An 18,559-nucleotide genomic window follows, 5' to 3' on the forward strand; every position below is an offset into this window, starting at 1 on the left:
ATCCCCTTTTGTGTTTCTTGTTGATCGATAAATACTGTTTCTTCTTCATCTTCCTGTAAGTTTAAATCTTCCATTGTTTGCTCCAGGTCTCCCATGCTTGTTGGATAGGTTTTGATTGCACCAGATTGTTTACTACGTCTTTATGTGTGTGTGTGTATGAGTTTGTAATTTAAATTTTATCATATATGTTATTTCCATTTGTATTATTTATTTATTTATTTATTTATTCAATCGTTAGTAGAATATTGCAGCCTAAATAAATTGAGGATATAATTTTAATACTTCCTGTGATCATACTGAAATTTCTAATAATAACTATATTTTAAATCATTGGTACTAGTTATTTCATACTTGAAGCATTAATATAATTATTACTGTGATTTATAAACTAAATGCAATTTGCATACAATTATTATGAAGAAAGGAATAAAAAGAAAGTAAATCAACAAAAACAAAGATAAAAACTTTGTAACTAAATCCTTTTTAACCAAATCGCACTTGAAATGGTGTTGATGGTCAGAAAAAAATGGCGCTATATCTTGATTATTTAAATTATTTTATATTATTATCAAATAACAATAAAAAAATATGTATGTTTTGTTACAGTCTTGAGGTGCACTAATACAATCGAAAATTTCAGCGTCCACTTATTTAATTGTCTATTTTTTAGTCTTACCAACCAATCAGTAATTTTGTTCTTTTCCCTTATAATTTGGTGTATTAATCCTCTAATTTTGTTGTAATAAAACCTCTAATCAAAGATATTAACCGCATAAATATACTTGATTCTCATCTTCATATATATTACATCAATAATAATATTAATCAAATCAAGCTTAATAAATTTATTATATGTATTATGCTACATTCGCTCCAATAATTATTATATATACAACATAAACCTACATGTTATATCATATATGCGAATTATTGAGTGATTTGGATCATTTTGGTTCGCCCATTAGGGTTCGTAATATATGTAAAATAAATATAAAAATAATTGAGGGACTAAAATGTAATAAAAAGTTAAGTTTAATGATTATTTTGATGAATAAAATAGTTGGGTATCAAAATACAATCGCATAAATAGTTGAGTGACTAAATGTCCATGTGTTTCTTAACAGAGTTAGTGATTTGATGCAAACGAGATAATGATTTAAAATTGAGAGGTAAAATGTCCCGAAAAATACTTTTAAGGGACAACTCGGTATAAATAGTATAGCTCAAGAGGGCAACGGGGCAATTAAGCCTTATTTCATTCTTCTTCCATTAAATTTTTTATTCAATTATATAATAATCATTATATTATTAACTGATGTTAATTGTCGTAAAAAACCAACTTGATATTTTAAATTAAAAAAGTAATATCTTGGAGAAGGCCGCTTTCTATTCAGACTTTATGATGAAGTAGATGCGGACAGAATCTAAAGCGAAGGGCCATGGTATTTTAATTCTCATATTTTAGTTTTTCACAGGCTTCAAGAATAAGACGATCCTATGGCAGTACCTCTCCACTTTGTGGATTTTTGTATTCAAATAAACGAGTTACCGGCGGGATATATATCCGAACAAATAGCCAAGCAAATCAGAAATTTTATCAGTAAGTTCCTGGCCTATGATGCGACAGCGGTGACATTGGGATACCGAGGAAGCATAAGAGCCTGTATTCGTCTTGATGTACGACTCCCATTAAAAAGAAGGAAAAAACTGGCGTTAGCTAATGGGCAGTTTACATACACAATCTTCCAGTACGAAAAAACTAAAGTTATTTTGCTACCTTTGTGGAAAGCTAGGCCATGGAGAATGATTTTGTCCACTACGATTAACACATAAGGACCTATTATCCGTATGGGATGCTTCGCTTAAAGCACCCCCCAATCAAAGGTTGGTCCACGCCAGCCCTTGGCTAAAGGAAAAAGACTTAAACTCACCAACAAAACTAGCAAGAAGAACAATAAATATTGAGATCAAACCGATACAAAACAGGAACCCAGTAGGGATAGGGCAAGCAAGCTGGATAAACCCAATACTAAAACAGATGTACACAAGAAATGATATAAAGATAGGACTGAACTTAGCCTCTGATGTAATAATGATCGGCGTAGAAGAAGAATCCTCTATGGAAAAAGGAGAAGGCGTAAAGAGGAAAAAACATCCAGTTTCAATCTCAACAAGGCGCGACTCCCTGAATGACAAAGAAAAGATATTGGCAAGCTTGATGACCCAGGCCAGCCGGATGCAATGAAACTTCTAAGCTGGAACGTTCGGGGCTTGGGGAATCCCCGGACGGTAGACCGTCTTCGGCACATGCTGAGAGATAGTAACCCATCTGTAATTTTCTTAATAAAAACAAAATTACCGAACACTAGAATGATACGAGTTAAAAGAAGATTGGGTTTTAGAAAAGGAATAGAAGTAGAATCGCAAGGAAGCAACGGAGGCTTATGTATCGCGTGGAATGAGGAAGTTAAAATCATAGTACGATCTTACTCAAGTTCTCACATAGACGTAACAATCCATAATGGTGAAACAGAACCTAATTGGAGATTCCTAGGATTTTATGGAGCACCAGAAGAACACAGAAGAAGGGAATCTTGGAACCTAATGCGACAACTAAACGACAAACCGAATGAACCATGGCTGATAATGAGAGACTTCAATGAAATCCTATACTCCCACGAAAAATAAGGGGGATTAGAGCGTAACGAACAAAAAATGCTGGAATTCAGACAAACCCTTGAAGACTATGGCATGGTAGATATCGGATTCAAAGGAGTTGGTACACATGGGACAGGGGAAGACAAAAAGATAATAACATCCCCGAACGACTAGATAGAGGAGTGGCAAACATGGCTTGGATGAACCTATTCAAATGTAATACTTTGTCTCATCTAACACACTCATTCTCGAATCACCGTCCAATGTTAAAGACTCCAACGGACGAACATTCAAACAAGCGACGATGACACTTTGATTTGAGGCATCTTGGCTATTAGAAGACTCATGCATGAAACAAATGTAATATATTTGGATAGCACAACCAGGTACTATTCTAGAAAAACTTGAGTGCCTATGAATAGGTCTTGATAAGTGGTTTCAATAGGAAATGAGGAAAAAGGGTTTAACAGAACGAGTCTTTCAAAAAAAAACTGAACAAGCTGCTAGAATTGGACCCAACGGAGGAGAATCTAGGCAAAATAATGGAAATAAAACTCCATCTGAACATGGAAATCGACAAGGCTGAATTCTATTGGGAACAGAGGGCAAGGACCAATTGGCTGAAAAAAGGAGATAACGACACACACTTCTTCCACCATTATGCAACCCAACGAAAGAAGCATAATAGAATTAAAAATTTAGAGAATAAAATGGGAGATCAATGCAAAGATGAATCAGTTATTCAAGATTTAGCAGTAAGGTATTTTTCATATCTGTTCAATACACAATTCGAAGAGACGGACCTGCATAACTGAAGAAATCAACGCTAAGTTGTGCAAACCGTTTACTATTGAAGAAGTCACAAGTACAATGAAACTAATGAGTCCCCTCAAAGCATCGGGAGAGGATGGCCTCAGGGTAATATTGTACCAAAAATTATGACTCATTGTGGGGAAACAAGTAGCGGAGTACTGCATAGGGCTATTGAATGGAACGCAAGATATATGAAGACCATAAACAGAACAAATATAATACTGATTCCAAAAGTCAAATCCCCAAGAAACTTAACACACTTCAGACGAATAAGCTTGTGTAACATGGTATAAAAAATAACAGCAAAAGTATTGGTTCAGAGAATGCAAGAACATCTACATCTATGAATCGAAGAAGCTCAAAGTGTTTTTGTCCCAGAGAGATTAATTACAGATAACATCATTACGGCGTACGAACTTATACACTTTTTTATCCAAAAGTGAGAAGGGAAAAAAGGATATTTTGCTTTGAAATTAGACATGAGTAAGGCGTATGATAGAGTGGAGCGGCCATACCTATGGCAAATGATGGGAAAGCTAGGGTTTGAAAGCAACATGATAAGGATTATTGCACGGTGTGTTTTTACAGTATCTTATTCGATAATTATAAACTGGGAAGGCTTTTAAACTTCAAAGAGGCCTTCAACAGGGAGATCCACTGAGTTCGTACCTATTTCTAATATGTAATGAAGGGTTCTTAGCCCTACTAAGACGAGCAGAGGCATTGGGCTAATTAAAAGGAGTAAAACTTAACAGGTATGCCCCTACCATCACACACTTACTTTTTGTGAATGACTGTTTAATCTTTGGGGAAGCCACGACAAGAGCAACAAGCGATTTAAAGGAGATCTTACGAACTTATGGAAGTAGTTCCAGCCAGAGAATTAATTTCGACAAATCAGGTTTCTTCTTTAGTTCAAATGTCATTGTTTCAAATCGGGGCGATGTTCGATTAATTTTGGAAGTAGAAAACGAGACAAACCCGTAGAAGTATTTAGGTCTACCTTCACTGATTGGTAGGAAAAAGAGACAGGTATTCATCTCAATGAAAGAACGTATGTGGGCACGAATTAACTCTTGGAGTACGAGAACACTATCCCAAGGAGAAAAAGAGGTTTTTATAAAATCAGTATTGCAGGCGCTACCTCTATTTGTTATGAACTGCTTCTTATTACCAAAATCAATCTGTAAAGAACTGAAAAAATTGATGAACTGATTCTGGTGGCAAAAATCATATGAGAAAAAAGGCATCCATTGGGCCTCTTGGGATAAACTAAGTAAACTGAAAGAAGAATAAGAAATGGGATTTCGAGATCTAGCGAAGTTTAACATCACCCTATTAGCTAAGCAAGGTTGGAGAATTTTAAAGAACCCAACTTCATTAGTAATAAGAATGTTACGAGCAAAATACTTTCCTGCCTCGAGTTTCCTAGGAGCGAATCTGGGAAACCATCCATCCAATACATGGCACAACATATGGAATGCAAGAGGTTTGCTGGAAAAAGGATTAAGATGGAAAGTGGGCAATGAAATGAATATTTCAATCTGAAGTGATTACTGGTTACCAGGAGATAAACTAAAACTCATTGGTTCACGAAGAAGAGATGAAATTGAGAGAGTAGCTGAACTAATTGACAACGACACCAAGAAATGGGAGAAGAGACCATAAATGAAGTGTTCATAACCAAAAAAGCTGAATTGATTTAATCCATCTCAATATCGAGATTTGAACAAAACGACATACAGGTTTGGGGTGGAGAACATTCAGGCGAATACTCCGTTCGTAGTGGATATAAACTACTCATGCAAAATGAGTATATTCAAGATCCATATACAAACATGTACAAGAAGTTGTGGTCCACGGATTGCCAAAGAAAGATAAAAATTCAAGTATGGAAGTTATGCAATGATTATGCCCCAACAAAACAGATGCTATTTCACAAACATGTTACAAACGAACCATATTGCAATTTGTTCCAGTATCAAGTTGAAACAGGGCTACACATTATCAAGGATTGCACGATAGCATTGGCAGTCTGGAAAAAGTTAGCTTACCAGTGGCCAATGCAGAGTTTGAACTGGAATTTTAAAGATTGGCTTAGTTGGTTGTTTGCCAATGTCCCACCTAAAAAATACAGTGAAACATTAGTAACAATATGGGCCTTATGATATGCATGAAACAAAAGAGTGAATAAAAGGAAGACCTTTCGAACAGAAGAAATCATCATATTCATTCAAAGTCATTGGCAACAATTTATCGTAACCAACAATAGAATCCATGAACCTGTGCGAGCAAGTGTTGTGAGATGGAGCCCGCCACCATAAGGTATAGCAAAGATCAATTTCGGCTTAAGCTTCATTCAAGCAAAACATGAAGCATGGTCAGGTGTGATTATACGTAATGAGAATGGATTCGAATTAGTGGCATGCATGAAACATACCTTGAGAGTACCATCATCATTTGCAGCAGAGGCCACCGCAGCAGGACATGCGCTCTAACTAGCACTCAATTTAGGCTTTAGACGAGTGATTCTGGAAGGGGATTCAAGATCGGTATTGAAAAAGCTAGCCACATCCAAACCCGATTATTCTGAAATAAGTGCGCTCATTTGGGACGCCCAACAGCTAGCAAAGGGTTTCAACCTGTGTGAGTATAGATTCGTGCAAAGAGAAGGAAATAAGGCAGCCCATTTGTTGGCCATAGACAAATCTATTGGAGATAGCGACACATACTGGGTAGAGGAGCATCGAAAAATACAAAGAGGCAGGCAGCGGAGGACAGAAGGTGGACTAACCCACCATAGATCCGATTGAAGGAAAAACATAGTAAAGGATCGATAAATCAAGACTTAACTCCAAGCATTTGTGCGTTCAAAGAAAGAAAGAGAAGAAAGCGACGAGACGAATGATCAGGAATGGTTTTTCAGTTTAGTAAAGTTATGATTTTGTTTGTTTAATACAATTATTTTACCCATAGAAACTGATGCACAATTGGCACAGTCTAGGAAAAGGTGTTTCATTTATTAAATCGGCCGTTTATTTAAAAAAAGTAATATCTTATTTTTTTTATTAAATTCTCCCAACGCACGTAATCCGTACTTTGTTTCATTTCTTATACCAGATTTACTGGGCGAAACTTCTTCAGATCTGTTTCCAAGAAATTCCAGATCTAAATCGTAGTAGTAGTTTACAAAGGCAGTAGCAGTCAATCCATTTCCTTCCATCTCTTTGTAAATTATTTGGATTTACAGCGAATACGTTTGGATTTTTAACTCTCTGGAAAATCTTCCATCCCACTTTCGTTTTTCAGATCTCCATAACACTTTCTCTTTTCAGGTCTCCTTTGGTAACATCGAAAATTTATAGTCTTCTAACTATATAATTTTGAGATTATGTTCTTTTCAATTTGCAGCTTCTTCAGTCGAGTCTAATTTTTCTTGTTTCTAATTGCTCTTTTGTATACAGCGTTTTTCGTTTTATTTTGTTTATCGATTTTTTTTTTGCTATTATATCTTGATTTTTGAATTTTGCAGGTTCTGGGTTATCATAGTAGATAATATTTTAGAATTTTCTTAACTATTTCTTGCAAGATTTTGAGTGGTTTATTGCTTTTTGTTTATCTGTTGTTATATATATCTGGTTTATATCACGATCTCTGGCTCCATACCACATCTCTGGCTACACCTTTGCAACTCCGAAATTCGATCTCACCACTTCTCATATTAAAGCCTTCGAATTTTTCTGTTGGTGTTTTAAAAGTTATAGATCTTGGGTGTTAAATTAGTTAAATCTGTTTGACATGTTCGAATTTGAATACAAAGATAATAATGACCTCTGTATTTTACTTTTACATATTTAAGTAAGATATAAATTCAATCATTGGTTTCTTGTTGTTGGTCTAAAGTTAAGTAAGATAGTGTTAATTTATCTTAAAATTCTATTAAGTAACTAACTAGGCTTCTTAATACCCCTCAATTCTCTAGCGTTTTCATAGTTCCTCATAGCTTCGGCTATAGATGATTACTTGAGGTCATGTCCTTCTTTTAGATCCCATAGGGCGTATAGGGGGAGGGCTCGACATAGTGGTGCCAAGGAGACTAGACTTAGAGTTTGTTCGTTGAATGTAGGCACATTAAATGCTAGGCTGTTGGAGCTGACCGACGTACTTAGTAATAGGAAAATTGATTTTGCATGTATTCAGGAGACTAGGTGGAAAGGGGCTCACGCCAGAGAGTGTAATGGGTACAAGTTGTGGTATTCAGGCATAGATAATGCTAGAAATAGGGTGGGTATCTTGGTATCCTCTAGGCTCAAGGAAAATGTAGTTGAAATTTGTAGATACCGGTTAGGATCATGATGATTAAGGTTATTATAGAAGCGGAAGTGGTGAATGTCCTTTCAGTGTACGCCCCACACGTTGGCCTAGGGGATGGGGAAAAACGTTGCTTCTGGAATCAGTTAGATGATGTACTTAGGAGCATTCCAGAGGACCAAAGAGTTTTCATAGGGGGAGACTTCAATGGCCATATAGGTAGTGCAACCGACGGGTACGACGGTGTTCATGGGGGTTTCGGTTTTGGTAGTAGGAACGAGGAGGGGCGTACGTTGCTTGAATTTGCTACTGCACATGATATGGTGGTCACTAACTCCTTCTTTAAAAAGAGAGATGTGAACTTGATTACGTTCCATAGCAGGGGATATTGTACCCAAATCGACTACATTCTGGTTCGAAATCGGGATCGATGGTCTTGCATTGACTGTAAGGTGTTCCCTGAAGAGGCATGTGCATCACAACACAGATTGTTAGTTTTGGTATTCCACGTACGCCGCGGGCGGAGCACTCATAGGAGGGATAAACTTGATAAACCTAGGATCCTTTGGAAGCACTTACATGGAGCGACAGCTGATGACTTTAGGAGTAAGGTTTTGTCTAATACAAGTTTTAGAACTACAAAATTAAATAATACAGATATGTTATGGAAAAATATGGCAAATTCCATTAGAGATGTGGGTAAAAACACTCTTGGGTTGTCGACAGGGAAGGTCAAGGAACATAAAGAATCGTGGTGGTGGAACGAAGAAGTCCAAACTAAGGTGAAGAGAAAACAAACTTGCTTCAAGGAGTTTCTACAATGCAATAACGACGAAGAAAGATCGAGAGCTAAACAAAGATACAAGGACGCAAATCGGGAAGCCAAGAAAACAGTGGCTAAAGCAAAGGATAAAGCATACGAGGAAATGTACAAGAGATTAGACACCAAGGAAGGACAAAACGGCATCTTCAGGCTTGCAAAATCCAGGGAAAATAAGAAAAATGATATAGGTAGCATTAGGTTTATTAAGGACAACAATGGTGTTCTTTTAGTTAAAGATCATGATATTAAGAGGGTTTGGGGTAGTTACTTCTTTGGCTTATTTAATAATGGTGCCTCTCTCTGTAGAGATAATATTGTTGATAGGTCAGTCGACCATCATACTACGGCCAATGACTGCCCTACAAGTAGGATTGAGTTTGAGGAAGTCAAAATGGCTCTTAGAAAGATGGGGAGGGACAAAGCTGTCGGTCCAGATCAAATTCCTATCACTGTGTGGTTGACCCTAAAAGAAGAGGGAGTTAAGTGGTTGACCAACATCTTTAATATTATTTTAGAGACTGCCAAGATGCCAGAGGAGTGGAGAGAGTCTACGGTGATATCAATCTATAAGAATAAAGGAGATCCCCAACGTTGTGGCAACTACAGAGGTATTAAACTACTCAGCCATACCATGAAGCTATGGGAAAGGGTAATAGAGGCTAGGTTGAGACAGGTTACTAGGGTTTCAGAAAACCAATTTGGCTTTATGCTAGGCAGGTCTACTACGGAGGCGATTCATCTACTTCGACGACTTATGGAGAAATATAGGGAAAAAAATAGTGATCTTCACATGGCGTTCATTGACCTTGAGAAGGCGTATGATAGCGTTCCCCGCGATACGATCTGGAAGACCTTGGAAACGAGACGGATCCCAACTGCTTATATACTGGCGATTCGTGATATGTACTGTAGATCTACTACTACCGTCAGGACTACAGTTGGCGACACCAAGGCATTTCCGGTGGAAATCGGACTCCACCAGGGGTCGGCTCTTAGCCCTTACATCTTCGCCTTGATTATGGATGACATCTATTGTGCGACACCAGACGGTGTTCCATGGTGTATGCTTTTCGCTGACGACATTGTCCTAATTACTGAAACAAAAACTGAGCTGAATAGTAGACTTACTATCTGGAAGACTGCTTTGGAAGAAAAAGGTTTAAGGATCAATATTGAAAAGACAAATTATGTATGTTCAAACTTCAGTGGAAACCAAAACGATGAAGAAGTAGAAGTATGCATAGAAGGACACATTATCCCCTCAAATGATTGTTTCAAGTACCTAGGGTCTATGATACATAAAGATGGGGGTGTAGATGAAGACGTTACACACCGTATAAAGGTGGGATAGCTAAAGTGGAGGGCTGCTACTAGAGTTTTGTGTGACAAGAATGTGCCTCTAAAACTAAAGGGAAAATTTTATAGAATGGCAATAAGACCAGCGCTGCTGTATGGATCAGAATGTTGGGCAATCAAGAAGGATCACGTAAGGAGGATGGAGGCCGCAGAAATGAGAATGCTTCGATGGACATGTGGTAGGACTCTGTGGGACATGACACCTAACTCTGCTATTAGGATGTACTTGGGGTGGTGTCTGTATCCGAAAAATTGAGGAAGGGAAGACTATGGTGGTTTGGGCATGTCCTTAGGCGACAACCATCGGATGCGGTCAGGAGGGTAGAGTCGATTACAGTCGACGGTGTCAGAAGGAGATGACGACCAAGACGGAAGTGGGAAGACTGCTTGAGATCTGATTTGAAGGAATTAGCCCTTACCGAGGACATGACCTCTGATAGGAAAGTATGGAGACTTAAGACCAGGGTAGTTGAGTAGTGCGGTTCACAGCCATAGGGTGTAACATCTCTGTCTTCTTTTTAATGTCTTTGTAGTACTTTCCATGACTTCTACTTTATACATGTTTCTGTCATTGAAATGTATGAAGGCTTAGAACTAGGGTATCGGAGTAGTGTTGCCTTAGTTTAAGAATTAACTCATTTGAATTTATTCATTCTCGTAGCTTGCTATTATTGACTTTTGTGTATCATTTCTATTCATGTTTCCTCTTTTTAAATTTAGCTGAGTCTTACATTTTCAGTCTATATGCAGAGATTTCTATGTAGGGAATTATTTGCAGGGAATTATTTACAGGAATTACTCCCCATTACAGACGCACATATCAAGACTGCATATGAAGACTGTTCATCTATGTATTTATTTATTTATACACGCATTTGCATCTTATCTTTATTTTTAATTTTCTGACTGCCGGAGGTCTTCCACGGAAGCTGCTCTCAACCTGGCGTTGGGGTCAGCCTACTACCCTACCTCCCCTTACCCCATTGCATATGGGAATCAAGGTTTTGTTGTTGTTGTTGTTGTACCAAATGTTGTTATATATAATAAAAATTTAGATCTAAATTCTCGTATATGTGCACAATAAACTGCTTAAATCTGAATCGTTAAGAGAATGAAATTTATTTTAATCATTGAGATCATTCCAAAAATTTTACTTAACATATATTCAAATAAGAATATATATAATGGTTAAATATATGTATATTAAAAAATGGTAAACATACTCAGATTTTGATCCAAATTTGAGATAAGTATACCTTTACGAGTAAAGGCTTTGCTAGTACAGTCATTTTATAATACTAAGAAATTACAGTGCACATGCATGGGGTAAGCATCTTAAGATATAACAAAGTTTACGTTTGATCCACTGACCGAAACGGCGAAACCTTTAAAATAATAATAATAATAATAATAATAATAATAATAATAATAATAATAATAATGGTAAAGTAACAAATGGTTTTCTCACTATAATATGTTACTTTGTTGAGTCATTTGACTATTAAAAATTATAAAATAATCTTCTGATTATAGTATGTTATTTTGTTGAGACTCACGACTATTAAAATTTACAAAATGATCACCCCGAGTATTAATATATTTTAAACTTGTCATTTTCTGTTAACAAATAGACGATACTCTAAACTGGACGTTAACATGTTAACTGAGATATGATAAAGTCTGACCACATAAACTCAAACGACTTTCATATATAAATCAGCATGTTAATGTTAAGCTCGAACGACCGTCAATTTTTTAACAGAAAAAGACGAGTTTATAACATATGAATAACTGTGACCATTTTTTTTAATTTTAAATAGTTGATAGACTCAACAAAGCAACGCGTTATAGTCGGATAATAATTTTATAACTTTTAGTAGTTGAATGACTCAACAAAACAACACTCTATAATCGATAACATTTGTGTATTTTACCCTAATAATAATTTGGTTTATTATTACTTAAGTAAACTCCTAATTATAGCAGCCTCGGCACTATCGGCATCAATGGTAGCCAAGACCTGAGAGAGTCGGTCGCTTAGATCGTCCACCTCCTTATGCAAGCTTCTAACGTAATTGCATGTCTCTTGTAAAACCTTGGACGCTGATACCTGGACCAATTACGTAACTGACAAATTAATAAAGTGTTTGATGCTACAGAAAATGAATAATCCCAGTCTTTTTTTTATAACGATTGTAATATAATTATAACCTATTTTCTATACTAAATTTGAACTTTAATTTAATTATTTTTATAAAATTGTAAATTTGTAGCTTTTTTGTGACAAGGAAAGGTCAACATTTCCTCGACATCAGAAGGGTCAAATTTTCAGGCTGTGTTTTCAAAGACTAGTAGTATTCTAACTGAAACAGACTATTCCTATGCGGTACATGCAGCAGTGGAAGTAGTACATACGTATTCAGACATTTATTTTTCTTCCAGTTTCCGGCCACATACAAGTAACAATTCAACTTTTTTTCTTAGCTTGAATCGTACTCCATGAAACATTGATGAAAAAAATGTAATTTAAATTTACCTTGTCAGATCGGCTATTGCGGATCTCCGGAAGAAGCTGCCCTAACTTGGAGACAAGTTCAATTATCTGATCATCGGAAATCCGGGAAACGCCTCCACCCGACTGCCTCGACGACCTTCGGTTCGACATCGTGGAAATGAACACCAATCTGCTTTGTATTTCTTGGTGTATTCACCAAGGTGGAAATGCAAATGGGAGGTGTATAAATGGAAAATGTTGTGGGGTTGAGAAGAAGAAAAAATGAAAAATGGAGTAATGTTAGATGGAAGAGATGAAGAAATGGAGGAAGTGGGAAGAGGGATATAAAGAGGGAGAAATGAAGGACCACCTATGGAGACAGAGGGTGTACAATTACAAAGATAAGAGATGTTAGATGTGAATAAGACAATTGCATTGAATAAAGCAGCGTTTGGACTTAACAAGGGGTTTTTTCCCCCCGAGTTAAAAGTCAATATTTGTGTGTTAAAAAAGATTGCATTTGGAATTAGAAAATTAAAACACTAAAGATAATATTATTATTATAAATTTCAAATATAAAACAATAAAACGTATATGAACTTTAAAAGGACAAGGTCATGATAAAGAACAAAATGTAATGTATTAATTGTCTATAGCAAATTAAATTTGTATAGTGTAAATAAATATAAACTCGAATTTATATATAATATTTGTATTGATTCTGTTTCTTATTTGAATAAATTCACACACATCATATATACAATACTACTCGTATCAGGATTATTAAAAACTTTTACATTATATGTTATTATTAAAATCACTCTAGCAGTCCATTTAATTTTATTTTATTTTTTCGATCAATTTTAAATTTAATTCTAATTTTATTTAGAGTAGCAAGGAAAGAGTAACTTTAGGAGAATGAATGAGAATGCTCTTAGTCGGTCTAAAATTCATGTAAAAGATAACATGGGGAAACAAAAATGAACAGTTTAACCAATCAACCAAATGTAATTACTCAATTAAGGCTTAATCTTAAATGTGATTAATGAGAATGGATTATTTTTGAGCCAACAATGTGGGGGCTTGATAAGCATGTCTCAATTCACAATACCATGTGATCGACCATCCCCTTTCGCCCCTTCTTTTTCTTCATTATAGCCACTTTTTACACTAAAAGCTTATTAATAAATTGAATAAACTACGTTTGAGGAAGTAACAAAAAACTAATAATTTTATTTTAAAAAATTTAAAAATCGTGTTTGTTCGTTAATGAGAGGTCACGTTATTATTATTTTAGTGAAAACATAATTTAAGAATAAAAGTAAAATTATGGATATTTTTTGAAACAAGATATGTGCCGTTATTATTAATAAACTCAAAAGAAAACCAACAAACTGAGTTAATTTCAACATACAAAAAATAAAAAATTAAACATAAAGAAGTCAGAGCCATACAAAATTTTCTCTGGATTGAGATGCAATATAAGTATAAGATTTCTTTTACAAATTGAAATAAGCTAAGAAATTATCTAAGAGATAAATTAAATAATAATAATAACAATAAATCTAAATACAGCACCAAAATTAATCTTATACGACCATTCAATCCTACATAAATGGCGTTTGTTCTAAAAATATCATGATAACAATAAAATACAGGCGTTTGTTCAAAATACGTCGTTAAAAATACCGCTATAAATCTATTTTGTTGTAGTGTGACTCAATTAACCCTAAAACATTGCTATTAAAGGGTGGAGTATAATTGTTTTTCTTTTTTCTTTTTTTATCTATTTTCATTTATATAAATGGATTGGATGACATAACATGATATTTTAGATTCTTTTTAATATTGTGTTTTGCATGCAATTTTGTTGTGTTTCTATTGCCTCAGATTTGGATTCAGACATTTTTGTTGCGAAAGACGGCTATCGGATAGAGCAAAAACACAATTGATAATTTGAGAAAATAAAAATTGAAGATAAAATAGACACAAAATTTACGTGGAAACCCCTAAATAATATAGGGTAAAAACCACGGGTAACGGTAGAAGAATTTCACTATGAGAAAATAAGAATTACAACTTCTCTCGATCTACCAAGGAGAAAACAATGATAATTCTCTCTTGATAAAAAAAGGAGAAAACAACTCTCAAGAAAGTCTCTAAATTCTCTCTAGTATTGGAAGAAAGCTAGAATGCTTTAGGATGGTTTTGAAGCTAAATGAGCTAGGGTATTTATAGTTGAAGCTTAAGGATTAATCTTATAAATACCCTAAAGTATAATGACTAAATTGGGTAATTTACCCTTTACCAAAATTCAACAATTAGCCACCCAATTTGAACCAAAGCCTTAGCCGCCAGCTGCTACTTTGATATTTCAACAATCTCCCACTTGAAGATTTGATTGGAACAATCATATCTTCATACCCCTTTACACCATCAGTATACCCCAAGAATTTGCATTTACTGGATTTTGGATCTAACTTTGAAATTTCTTGGGAGTTGTACATCACGTACACAATACTTCCAAATACATGGAGGTTTGAAAAATCAGCTGGTTTACCAGTCTATATCTCTATAGGTGTCTTTAGCTCTATTGCAGTTGATGGAGCTCGATTCACCAAATAACAGGCGGTATTGACTGCTTCTGCCCAGAATGATTTTTCTAGGCCTGCATCCCTCAACATTGCTCTTATTCTTTCTAACAAGGTTCTGTTTATTCGCTCTGCCACTCCATTTTGTTGAGGAGTGTTCGCCACTATGAACTGTCATTTGATGCATTCTTTTCTGCAAAAGTCATCAAATTCTTCACTTGTGTATTCTCCTCCATTATCTGTTCTGAAACACTTGATCTTATTTCCAGAATCAAGTTCCACCCGCGCTTTGAAGCTTTTGAAAGTGGAAAACATATCTGACTTCTTCTTAATAGGGTACACCCAACATCTCCTGGAGTAGTCATCAATAAATGAGACAAAGTATTTTGCTCCACCTAGGGATGTAACTGGTGCTTGCCATACGTCAGAGTGAACCAATTCTAGAACACTTTTGCCTCTAGAATTTGATTTGTTGAATTTCAACCGGTGCTGCTTACTTGTTATGCAATGGTCACACAAATGAAGTGTTACCTTTGTTAAGTCTGGAAGTAGGTTTTGCTCCACAAGGACTTTCATTCCTTGTTCTGACATGTGTCCAAGTTTCTGATGCCATAGCATTGCAGAATCTAAACAACATGAGGCAACAGAGGCTTCTGCTTCTAGCAAAGTCTCTCCCTTCAGCATATACAAGTTTGCTGCTATCTGTATGCCTTTCAGCACCACAAGCGCTCCACGAAACACCTTCATGATTCCATTCTGTGTTTCAATCTTGCTTGCATTATTATCCAACAATCCGTAGGATAATAAATTTTTCTTCAGGCCTTTCACGTGCCGTACATCTCGAACAACTTTAACTGTTCCATCATACATCTTCAATTTGATGGTTCAAATGCCAACGATCTCTAAGGCATGATCATTACAACTATACACAGATCCTCCTGAGACAGGTTCATAATGATGGAACCATTCTCTTCTTGAGGTCATGTGATATGTTGCTCCCGAATTAATGAGCCATATATCTGCATATCTCTTTCTGCCTTTCACGGTGGTTGACACTTCACAACATAGAGCATCTCCATCATCTGAAGTGTTTACGGTATTACCTTGTGGATTGGAGTTTTTATTTAGACTCCAACAATCCTTCTTTAAGTGACCCTTATTTCCATAGTTGTAACACTTTAAATTCTTTTTGCTCCATCATCTAACTTGTTTGTTTTCCTTATTCTTGCACCGATTTTCTTCTTGGAGAACAACAGCTGCAACGTCATCGAAGACTAGACTGGTGACATTACTGTTTGTCAAGTTGATGATGAGTTGATCATACGAATCAGGTAGACTTTGAAGTAGAAGTTCAGCACGTTCTTGTTCTCGTATTGTACATCTTAAGGATGTAAGCTGAGAAAATAACGTGTTCAGTGTGTTTAAGTGCTCCGTTACTGAAGTAGATTCTGACATACGGAGAGTGTACAATTTCCTCTTAAGGAAAATTTTATTGTGCAGCGATGTGGCCTCATACAATTTGGTGAGATGATCTCATATCTTCTTAGTTGTCTTCTTCTCCTCAATTCTTGACAATACTTCATCTGCTAATGCTAGATGAAAGTTTGTCATAGCATTCCCGTCCATTTCGATCCATTTGTTGTCATCTGTGAAATCCACCGGCCTTTCACTTATAGCTGCTAGACAACTTTCTTTCCTCATGATGACCTTCATCTTCAATTTCCACAATGAGAAATTTCTCCCATTGAATTTTTCAATATCAAATTTCTTTGTCATAGCTTCTTTTACGGATAGCTCCCACTATTTCACTATCGTGAATAGTTCTTTGGAGCCTTCAAAGAATGGGTAATAACTTCTTACTTTCTTATGTTGGAGGATCCACCTTTTGGTGGCAACCACAAAGACAATAAGCAGATATTACACAATCAAATCTGGCTCTGATACCAATTATTGCGAAAGATGGCTATCGGATAGAGAAAAAACACAACTGATAATTTGAGAAAATAAAAATTGAAGATAAAAGAGACACAAAATTTACGTGAAAACCCCTAAATAATATAGGGTAAAAACCACGGGCAACAGTAGAAGAATTTTACTATGAGAAAATAGGAATTACAACTTCTCTCGATTTACCAAGGAGAAAACAATGATAATTCTCTCTTGATAAAAAAGGAGAAAATAACTCTTAAGAAACTCTCTAAATTCTCTCTAGTATTGGAAGAAAGCTAGAAAACTAGAATGCTTTGGGATGGTTTTGAAGCTAAATGAGCTAGGGTATTTACAGTTGAAGCTTAAGGACTAATCTTATAAATACCCTAAAGTACAATGACTAAATTGGATAATTTACCCTTTACCAAAATTCAACAATTAGCTGCCCAATTTGAACCAAAGCCTTAGCCGTCGGCTGCTACTTTGATATTTCAACAATTTTGTCTTACAAAAAAATACTTATTAATAAAAAAATATTTAAAAATACATACATACTCAATTTATAAGCATATATATGAAGTTATGAAGTAGTTGATAAATTAAAATTCAAGAATAAAAAAGTTCACATGAAAAAATAGCCCATTTGGAATCCTTATGAACCAAATAAAAAAATTAATTGATCTCTTTTGTTATCATTCATTAACGATTACACTGATCAATGAAGGTTCCTGTTAACGGAGTGGCACAACTGATTTTTTTAATTAAACATACATTAATTTATAAGAGTTCAATTAGGTACACTTATTTTGTAACCGTTCAATTAATTTTTATTTTTTATTAAAGGTTATTTTAAATTTTTAACCCTAATAATAATAATTATTATTATCATTATTATTATTATTATTATTATTATTATTTTCTTTGATATTTTTTGTTTTATCACTAGGCATGTAAATGAACCGAACGAACATGAACGATGATATATTCATATTCGTTCGTTTAACTTCAACCGAACAAACGAACGAACACGGACAACTAAACAAACGGAATTTCTTGTTCGTGTTCGTTCATTAAGAAATTAAGCTTGTTCATGTTCGTTCATGTTCGTTCGTTAACATGATAAACGAACACAAATGAACAAACTTAAACGAACACAAATGAATGAACATAAACGAACTTAAAGGAACATAAAATTAATTGGGTTCATATTTGAGAATATTTTTTTCTTTCTAAATAACTTTAGGATCTATATTTTCTTTAATTGATTTGAGTATTTTTATTTGGTTTTATATTACTTGGGTTTTAAAATATTAATGGGTTTAAGATTCAAATTTATTAGGACTTAATATTTCAAACAGGTCTAGAGATTAGGCTAAATATAAATGAACGAACATAAACAAACATAAACGAATGAATATAAATTAACAAATTATCAACCGTCCACGAACGTACGAGCCCTTTGTTCGTGTTCGTTCAGTTAATTAAACAAACATAAAATCTTGTTCATATTCGTTCGTTTAATAAATAAATAAACATAAATATATTTCCCTGTAAATGATTCAATAAATGTTCGATTTATTTAAA

General features: G+C 35.1%; 1 protein-coding gene across 1 annotated transcript; it reads right to left on the reverse strand.

Annotated features, from left to right (window-relative positions):
- Positions 1–11,847: 11,847 nt before the first annotated feature.
- On the reverse strand, positions 11,848–12,785 carry LOC120130758 (transcription factor PRE6-like). Its single transcript, XM_039147915.1, has 2 exons — positions 12,498–12,785; positions 11,848–12,071 (listed from the first exon to the last, which is right to left on the reverse strand). The coding sequence occupies exons 1-2, from the start codon at positions 12,624–12,626 to the stop codon at positions 11,919–11,921; spliced, it is 282 nt and encodes a 93-aa protein (XP_039003846.1). The 5' UTR covers positions 12,627–12,785; the 3' UTR covers positions 11,848–11,918.
- Positions 12,786–18,559: the final 5,774 nt, after the last annotated feature.

The sequence above is a fragment of the Hibiscus syriacus genome, unplaced genomic scaffold, assembly GCF_006381635.1.
Source record: "Hibiscus syriacus cultivar Baekdansim isolate YM2019G1 unplaced genomic scaffold, ASM638163v2 tig00110548_pilon, whole genome shotgun sequence".
Lineage (NCBI taxonomy): Eukaryota > Viridiplantae > Streptophyta > Magnoliopsida > Malvales > Malvaceae > Hibiscus > Hibiscus syriacus.